The 8,858-nt window shown below is 52.2% G+C and overlaps 1 protein-coding gene across 2 annotated transcripts; it reads left to right on the top strand.

Moving 5' to 3' along the window:
• Positions 1-1,433: 1,433 nt before the first annotated feature.
• ZDHHC12 (zinc finger DHHC-type palmitoyltransferase 12) lies at positions 1,434-5,915 on the top strand. 2 transcript variants are annotated; one of them, XM_063144624.1, is made up of 5 exons: positions 1,434-1,556; positions 2,605-2,741; positions 3,913-3,999; positions 4,187-4,350; positions 5,143-5,915. In XM_063144624.1, exons 1-5 carry the CDS (start codon positions 1,460-1,462, stop codon positions 5,453-5,455), a joined length of 798 nt encoding a protein of 265 aa, XP_063000694.1. In that variant the 5' UTR covers positions 1,434-1,459; the 3' UTR covers positions 5,456-5,915. The 2 variants fall into 2 exon arrangements, with proteins under 2 accessions (XP_063000694.1, XP_063000693.1); XM_063144623.1 differs by having other exon boundaries at positions 4,184-4,350.
• Positions 5,916-8,858: the final 2,943 nt, after the last annotated feature.

Raw genomic sequence — 8,858 nt, 5'->3', positions numbered from 1 at the left:
CCTTTGTAGGTCTGTACAAAATGGCGCACAATTTTCCCCACCTTGGATACCAGTCGCGTGAGACTACGACCTGCAACGTCCATTCATGGGGCCAGTCTAGGACTGAAGTTGTCTGTTTGGCAGATGACAATATCACCCTAATGTATTATGATGAACTTACGGTTTATTACACGCCATTAGTGCGTCTCGTGCTTTACAAGGCAACAGGTCTCTTCCCCCAAGGTGCTTACAATCTAAAAATTGATATAGGGTGAAGCAACGCAGGAAAGCGGGGGGTGTTGAGGCAGGTGTCGAAACGGAAGCCATATACAACACTCCCAATCGAAGAAAGCAGGTGCAGTGACGTCACACTGGTGTTCTGGGATACAGTTCCAAGCATAATATGTCACATTTATATAGGGATTTAGAGCAAAGAACTTCATAATAGTTACAACAACCCTGTAAAGTAGGCCAGTACTTGTCTAAGCCCGCCTGGTGAGCTTGTGACGGGTCAATTCTCTGTTTGATCTCTCTATACCTGATCTCACTTTTTTTTTTTTAACGACATGCACGAATCCTAACCCTAACCTACCTCGCAGGGTTGTTGCGATAGTAAAAATGGAGAGGCGAGGACCACGGGAATTGTAGGACTTTTCTTCTGTATAAAAAGCGTGCCAGATTGCACCCTTACACAGCAAAGACATGGGAAAGAGAACAGCATTAACCGTACTTAGCACAGTCACCGAAGGGAAGAAATTGCCATTGATTTGAGGAGATGCATTTTAGTCAATTACAAGATGCATTTGGTCAATTGCGGCACAATCCTGTGCATGTTCAGATAGACACACACAAAAAGGCCTACAATTCCCAGCAGAAAGAGATTTAGACAGAAAAAAAAGTTGCTGGGTGTTGTTTTTTCTGTCTGAACATGTGCAGGATTTCCCATGCTTCTTAACATACCAAAAGCTTGGAAAAGAGACCAGTGTGGCTGTTTTGAGTCCAGTAGCAGAGGCAGCAGTCTGCCTGTGTACACCGCTTGCTGGGGAACATGGGTGGGAAGGTGCTGTAGCACTCATGTCCTGCTTGTGGGTCACCCTAGGCAGCTGGTCGGCCACTGTGTGAACAGAAGGCAGAACTAGATGAGTCCTTGGTCTGATCTAGCAGGGATCCTCTCTTCGTCTGTTCTCTTATTTAATCTTCTGTCATTTACGTTGCCAGGATAATACATTTCCTATGCATTGTTTTCTGCCTGAACATGCATAGGATGGCATCCTAAGCCTGCCATCCTATGCATGTTTAGACAGCGAAAGAAAGAAAAATCCTACAACTCCCAGCATGCCTCAGCTGGGCACGCCCTCGGCTCGCTTAGGTGATCCAATCACCTCTCTCCCTCCTAGGAGTGGGCGGGGCTCCAGCACTTCCGCACTTGGCAACTTAGTAGCAGTGCGGGGTGTGTGGTCTCTGTTACTCCGGGCGGAGGATGCGAGCACAGGCAGGCAGCGGCGGCTGGCTGGTACGGGCAGCTCAGATGGGGCTCAGCGGGGGCATCACCGTGGGCCTTTTCCTGCACCCTACAGGTGAGCCATCCCCTCCAACCCCCAAAATTCTGCCTTCCTCAACTGTGTGCCCTCCCCTTGTTTTGGACTCCAACTCCCATGCATCCCTACCAGCATAGAATCATAGAATAGCAGAGTTGGAAGGGGCCTACAAGGCCATCTAGTCCAACCCCCTGCTCAATGCAGGAATCCACCCTAAAGCATCCCTGACAGATGCCTGTCCAACTGCCTCTTGAAGGCCTCTAGGGTGGGAGAGCCCACCACCTCCCTAGGGAACTGATTCCATTGTCGGACTGCTCTATCAGTCAGGAAGTTTTTCCTGATGTCCAGCTGGAATCTGGCTTCCTTTAACTTGAGCCCGTTATTCCGTGTCCTGCACTCTGGGAGGATGGAGAAGAGATCCTGGCCCTCCTCTGTGTGACAACCTTTCAAGTATTTGAAGAGTGCTCTCATGTCTCCCCTCCATCTTCTCTTCTCCAGGCTAAACCTGCCCAGTTCTTTCAGTCTCTCTTCATAGGGCTTTGTTTCCAGACCCCTGATCATCGTGGTTGCCCTCCTCTGAGGGCATGCTCCAGGAGATGATGGATCACCAGCTTGGGGAAGGCTGCCTCAAAGAGAAAGACAGAGACAGAGAGAAATCAGCGGCCCAGGCAAGGACCAGAGAGTCCTGGGTTCAAATCCCCACCCTGCCCTGAAACTCACTACGCCGTCTTGAGTGAATTGCTTTCGTTCGGGTGGCCGTTTACACACTGTGCAAAAAGAGGGATACTTGGGCCTGCCCCTCCCTCCCTCTCTCTCTCTCTCTCTTTCTCTGCCAAGCCTCCCTCGCATGGTTGTCATGAGGGTAAAATGAGGGAGTACAGACAAAAACTACTGGACCGGCACCGAAAGGGTAACAGCGATGGCACCGGCGAGACAGGGAGCCACCACGGAGAAGCCTCCGCCTCCTGCCCCATCTCTGCCTGTGTTGGTGGTGTCATGGTCGGTTGCCCTGGGGGGCCGGAGGCTGTGCCACAGCTGTATATCGGTACATTTCTCCTGATATAGCGTTTGCCTTCTCGCTCCTCAGATTTGCGCCAGCAGGTCTTGCAGGGGGAACTGCTTCCACCGCTGCTGTTCAGCTGCTTGGTCCTCTGCTCCGTCTCGCTCTACTTTGTGGTCTCTTTCATGGATCCGGGCTATGTGGAACAGGACGAGGATGAGGGGGTACGTTTTCTCCTGTAACTCTCTAGGGCAGAGGCCTCCAACCGTTTTGGGGGGGGGGACCTGTGCGCACGTTTGGAAATTTGAGAAACCGCTGTGGGCGCCGCCACAAAATGGCTGCTTTGCCGCCCATACCTGCCGCACCTGTGGATCTTAGGCAGCAGACGTCTTTTAAATAGGTGGATTTGCATTTTAAATTTCTGCTTGGTTTTATTCCGGTTGTATTTTTACATTTGACTTTTATATCGTGGTTTTTATATTGTGGCTTAAGTTTTATACTTTAGGGTTGTACTTCGTGGTTTTAATTTTTGTGAGCTGCCCAGAGAGTTTCAGCTATTGGGCGGTATAGAAATGCAATAAATAAATGAAATCTCATTCAGGAAAGAACGTTTCTTTCGCGTCTATGGGATGCCTCAACGTCTCTTCATTAACAGTTTGTCTAATCCGTCTAATTGCTAGCAGTGCGATACAGTTAATGCTTCTTTTAAGCAGCAAAGCTGCCCAGGAGTCAGCCGTGTGAAATAACCACTAGAAGGGCTAATGCAGTTTTGGGCTGCATTAGAAGCAGCATTGTACCCAAGATGCGTGAAGTCCTTTCCCCTCTCTTCTCGACACGGGTGAGACCACAGCTGGAGTCTTTTGTACGATTCTGGGCAACCCATTTCCAGAAGGACATGGACAGGTTAGAACAGGTTCAGAGGAGGCCGACAGAGATGCTGCAGGCCCTACGAGGACAGGCTGAAGGAACTTGGGGTGTTCAGTCTGGAGAAAAGGAGACTGAAGGGAGACAGGTGAGCAGGTTCAGGGACATAAAAGGCTGCCGCAAGGAAGATGCTCAAGGATTATTTTCCATGGCCACAGAAAGTAGGACCCCAAATAATGGGTATAACTTACGGATACCTAGATTAAATATAAGGAGGAACTTCCTGACGGTAAGACCTGCACAACAAAAGAACAGTCTACCTGTGGAGGTTGTGGGTTCGCCATTTCTGGAGGTTTTTCAGAAGAGGCTGGACAGCCACCCTTCTCGGATAGTTTGATTGGTTTTCCTGCACACTGCAGAGGGTTGGACTAGACAACCCTTGCGGTCCCTTCCAACTCTACAATTCTCTGATTAAATCTCCCCCTCTCACTGCCTTTTTCTACAACTAGCTTTTATTGTTGTTGCCGGTAGGAATTGCTGAGCGAAGAACAGCAAGTGATGATATCTCAGCAAGACTCAACCCTTCGTCTCCGACGCTGTGGTTACTGCATGCTTAAGGTACGCCGCTCCGGGGTGGGGGATGCTGTTCGCCTTGAAGAAGAGACCCCAGAGCTTAGGGATGGGTAGATACACACCCCCGGTGGTGTTCCACTTGCGGGCCCTCCTTCTGCCGTGACCTGTGAAAGGGGCCTGCAAAATGGAACCGCAAGAAGCAACGCTTTTTGCTCTTTGCTTCTTATAGCAGCCGATGCGGGCAAAACACTGCCAGGCCTGCCAGCACTGTGTCCGCCGCTACGACCACCACTGCCCCTGGATCGAGAACTGCGTCGGGGAGAGGAATCACGCCCTCTTCCTCGTCTACTTGGCTGTTCAGCTCGCGGTTCTGCTGTGGGCTCTTCCGGCGGCTTGGTAGGTGATGTGAAATCAGGTGTGTCGTTTCCAACACACACACACACACACACACGCACACAATCCATTTCGGCGGGCGCATTTGGGATTTTGAGGGAGTGCCGTGGGTGCTCTCGCAAAATGGCTGCCACGGCCCTTTGCAAAATGGCTGTCGTGCTGGGCATCGCCGGTCTCGCAGAAGGCAAAGTGGTGAGAGAAAAAAGAAATCTTAAGGAATTAAATAAAAAAAACAGGAAGGTCCTCACTGGTGCCCGGCTGGAGACCCTAGAAAGACATGGTGGGGCACACTCCCACCAAGTCGAAGAGCAAAAGTAAATTAAACCATAACCAATGATGTTTGGCTCTCCTGAGCCGCTCACAACGCTGCTCAGATAGCTAGCGTGACATGATGGCAGAAGGCGGCCTTCTTGGTGTTAGCCCCCCGACACTGGAATTCCTCGCCAAGGGAGACAACAGTAGCTCCATTTTTGTTGTCCTCCCTCAAAGACGTTTTTATCCAGAGAGGCTTTTGTCAGCCATTCATAATGGGGGGGGGGGATGCTGCACGAAAGCTGGGGAATGATTGGTGGATGGGGGAAAGGGGGTGGAGCCAAGAGAACCGGGCGTGGCCCTTGAGAACTTCAGGGGGCCACATTTGGCCCACGGTCCTGATGCTCCCCAACCCCGTATTACAAAGTTTTGTAAGGATTAAAAGGCGAATGCACGTGAAACGTTTGAAAGTGCAATGTAGAGGGTTAGCAGTGGCATTCCAGGAACGAGTCCAACGGCTTCTCCTTCCCCTCCTCTCCAAAGGTCCGGCCTTAAGTTTGGGCAGCTGTCCTGGGCGTGGCTCCAGCACAACCTCCTCCTGCTCCTGGCCTTCCTGGTGATGGCTGTCTCCACGCTGGTGGCGGTCCTCCTGCTGGCTTCGCACCTCTACCTGGTCTCCTGCAACACCACCACCTGGGAGTTCATGTCCCGCCATCGCATCTCCTACCTGAGACGCTGCGAGGCGGAGAACCCTTTCGACCGGGGTGTCTTCCTCAACCTCTGGGGCTTCTTCTGCGCCTGCCGCCTCGTGGCGTGGGAAAAGCTGTATCCCCGGGAGGACGGCAGCGCCGTGTGAGCGCTGAGCGAGCCCGAGCGAGGGTCAAACAGACCGCCGGTGGCTTCCTGTAATGCCAACGAGCTTCTGACTCGGGAGGCGGAGCTCCTGCACAAAGGCCCTGCTCGTTGCCTGACCTCGTACAAAGAGGCCACGATCCCGTTACGGAGCGACCCCCTTGGAAATGTTGCCGGTCGATGGTAGCGGCCTCTCGGGTTAGCGGCCTCGGTGCTCTCCAGCTTGCGGACAGCTTCTGGGAGAGAAAACGGAAGGGAGGATCTCGTTGTTCCACGGGGAGAATTCTCCAGCAACCGTCCGCCGAAATGCTGGCTTGAAAAGCCACGTGTCTTCATGCCTTATCGGGGGCGGAAGTTCGGGGTGTTGGTCCTGTGGCGTGGGCACGGGCCTCGCTGTTCCAACTGTTAACATTGTGCCTTGAAGTGTTATATCGAAAGCTTTAATAAAGATTGTTCTACGAAAACAGCCTTCTCCCCCACCCAGGGCTCTGCCCTTGAGGGGCAGGACTACAACTCCCACAATCCCCAGCCATACTGGCTGAGGATTGTGGGAGTTGTAGTCCTGCCTCTCTGGGCGGGGAGGCGGTACTAAAATGTTCGCATTTGACCAGCCGTTGGCTTTTTGAGATCCTTGTACAACCGTCGTTTCGATTAAAGGTTTTGGACTAAACGTCTGAGATGGAAGTCAGCTGACTGGACCCTCCAGATGTTGTCGGGCTGCAATGGTGAAGGATGATGGCAGGTGCAGTCCGAGAACATCTGGAAGGCTGCATGTTCCCCATCCCTGTTTTAACTGGAGATGGCCAGGATTTGAACCTGGTGCCTTTTGCCTGCAAAGGAAGAGCTCTACCACTAAGCCTCAGTCCTTCCCTAACAATTTAGCCTACTGGATAAGGACGCAGGAACCCCTTGATGTATCAAACATCTCATCTCCTAGCTGGATGCCTCAGTCCCAATGGGGGAAGGCAGGAGCCACCCCAATGTTCTTTATTTTAGGCTGTTCCAGAAAGATTGATTTGCATGCAGGAAGAGGCGGACCCAAAGATACCACCGAGCGGTTTGCCCCAGAGGCCGCGTGAGATGGATATAGGATCCCAGAACCATCTCAATCCCCAGAAAGGGAGGCAATGATGTCCTTCAGGGTTGAAACAGGCATGTTAATCTGTGTGCGGGCGTTTCAAGCGTGTGCTCCTTCGACAGCATGGGTGGGTCACTGGCGGCCTGCGGAAGTCACCCAGCTGGCTTTCAGCGGGTTGGGCTCCTGATGCAGGATCCGCCCCTGTCCCGGAAGCCCACCCCCGGTCCTGGAGGCTAGCAAGGAGTTTCAGCGAAGGCGGGTAGAGGAATCCCCTTGTAATCTCTAACCTGCGATCAGCGATAACAAGGGGGTTCCCTCTGGGGGAGGGAACCCCCTTGCACAACGGGCGGGCAGTGTAATCTCTGCCCCCCCCCACGGGAGCTCCTCTAAGCGCCAGGGGAGTTCCCGATCCACCCCCACCCCCTGCTCTGCAAAATGCTCAAGAGAACAGCTGTAATTATTATCATTTTTTACCACCTGTTCACACTGGGGAGAGACTCCATGCCCTGGTTTCCTATTCAAAACACTTTAATTTTAAGTATTAAATCACAGCGGGTGGCTTGCAAGGAACACAACAAACCTTTCAGACCGGCGCGCGGTTCTCTTTTCAAGGCCGGTTGGACTGGGATTCTCCAGCTGTTATTTTCTCTCTCCCCCTCCCTTCTTCCTCGTCCTTTGGGGAATTTTCACTCCTTTTCCCCGAGACAAAAGAAATTCACAGGAGGGGGGAGAAAAAGGAGGCTCTTCGCACATCCTTTACGATGGCCCTGCGGTGGCATCTTTGGAGACAAAATGGGGGGGAGCAAGCCTAATTGGGGCAATAAAAACCCTTTCGGAGGCAGAATAGGAAAGAGAAATGGTACATTCACAAAGGAAAGGGAAGCAACGGCTTTACCGTCAGCGGGAGGGAAAGACAATCAAATCCGTTTATTGTTCAACCCGCTCGGAGAGCAAAGCACTCTGGCGTTTTAACAGGTCATTCGTCGCCGAGAGTACAAGTTAGGCTTCGCAACACCGCCCTGCTTTAATGCACACAGGGTAGCCGCGAAGACAGCAGGGCGGACCACGCCTCCTGGTCCCGCTCCCTGGCAAGGCGCATCAGGTTCACCCCCAATGGCCGCATGTTGGTACAGGCGCCTGCAGAGGGACTGTCATTACGCATTGTTATCGGAAAAATCGGAACCCTGATTTTTCGCCAGGTTCTGTAACAAGCGTGTTCGGTTTCCCCATGGCAGACGTGGGTGTCAGAGGTGGGGCACAGGGCCAGGACGCACGGCAGAGGAAAGCTCCAAAAGGGACTACAGGTCTCTCTCCCTTAAGACTCAAAGCCAACTTCTGTGCTGCTCTCCGCGCGGGAACAGTTCACAGGTGGAACCTGGCTGCACGGTCGTCCTGAATTCGTCCAGCATTCCTCTCTTGAGGCGCATCAGGAGCCCGCTGCACATATAACCCATGCGCTCCATCAACCCATCGCGGGAAGGGTTGCAGGAGCCACCCTGCAACTTTAAATGGAGACGTTCATGGAGACGGTCGAGTTGGCAGCCTTCAAATCAACAGATCCTTCGGCACCCTCGTTTCGGCAAACTCGGTTCATCTGGAACCCAGAGACGCTTCAGATGTGACGATATTATGTAGGAATAAAAAACACAAAATTCTCCAAGAGGAACAAAATGAATTCCAGCTTCGGTTTCACAACGCCCTACATCTTTTTCCTCCGCCCACTGCCCACTCCGGAAATGTGTGCAAGCTTGCTAGATCTTCCTTCAAGAAGTGCTTGCTTTTGACCTGGATGAGCTTTGCTGGAGGGCGACTGTAGTCTTGGCAATGTTGCAAAGAGAAAGCTTTCGGTTCCAGATTCTCCGTCGCTCCATTTCACCTAAAACGGGGCTTTTGCATCTCCCAAACGCGAGAGAAACGTTCAAACCGTCCCTGAAATCTGGCACTCATTCATTTCTTGGGTGGGGAAGACGCAAAAAAAAAAAAAAAGAGAGTTCTATTTCGGGCAAGACGGAGGCGTGAAGTGAACAGGAAGTTCGGGCACCTTGTACTTCCTGCCCCTCCACCATCGTGTCACATCTTAAGTGGTTCCTGGATCAGAGTGAAATCACATTTTTCATCATTGCAAGTGGCCCACTTCTGAGCTGAAGAAAAAACCGGAATCTGCTCCAAGCACATCCCAAGACCCCGAGGGCCTTGGGGAGGGGAACGTTTTCCTGGCAAGAACGCTTTGCTGTCAGTATCCACGCTGGAAACATCCACGCCGTTTCCTGCAAGGTTTCATATACTGAGCTTTGAAAAAACAACGACGACAGCGGTGCTTGGCAGCGTC

Source organism: Elgaria multicarinata, chromosome 19, assembly GCF_023053635.1.
Source record: "Elgaria multicarinata webbii isolate HBS135686 ecotype San Diego chromosome 19, rElgMul1.1.pri, whole genome shotgun sequence".
Classification (NCBI taxonomy): domain Eukaryota; kingdom Metazoa; phylum Chordata; class Lepidosauria; order Squamata; family Anguidae; genus Elgaria; species Elgaria multicarinata.
The sequence above is the reverse complement of the archived record's forward strand: the minus strand, read 5'-3'. Positions and strand labels throughout refer to the sequence as shown.

Excerpts from the sequence above, each read along its gene's own strand:
- ZDHHC12 (XM_063144623.1), top strand. The coding sequence starts at position 1,460 with ATGCGAGCACAGGCAGGCAGCGGCGGCTGGCTGGTACGGGCAGCTCAG. Across the intron at positions 1,557-2,604 it reads CCTTTTCCTGCACCCTACAG|ATTTGCGCCAGCAGGTCTTG; the intron begins GTGAGCCATCCC and ends CTCGCTCCTCAG. Across the intron at positions 4,351-5,142 it reads TGGGCTCTTCCGGCGGCTTG|GTCCGGCCTTAAGTTTGGGC; the intron begins GTAGGTGATGTG and ends TCCTCTCCAAAG.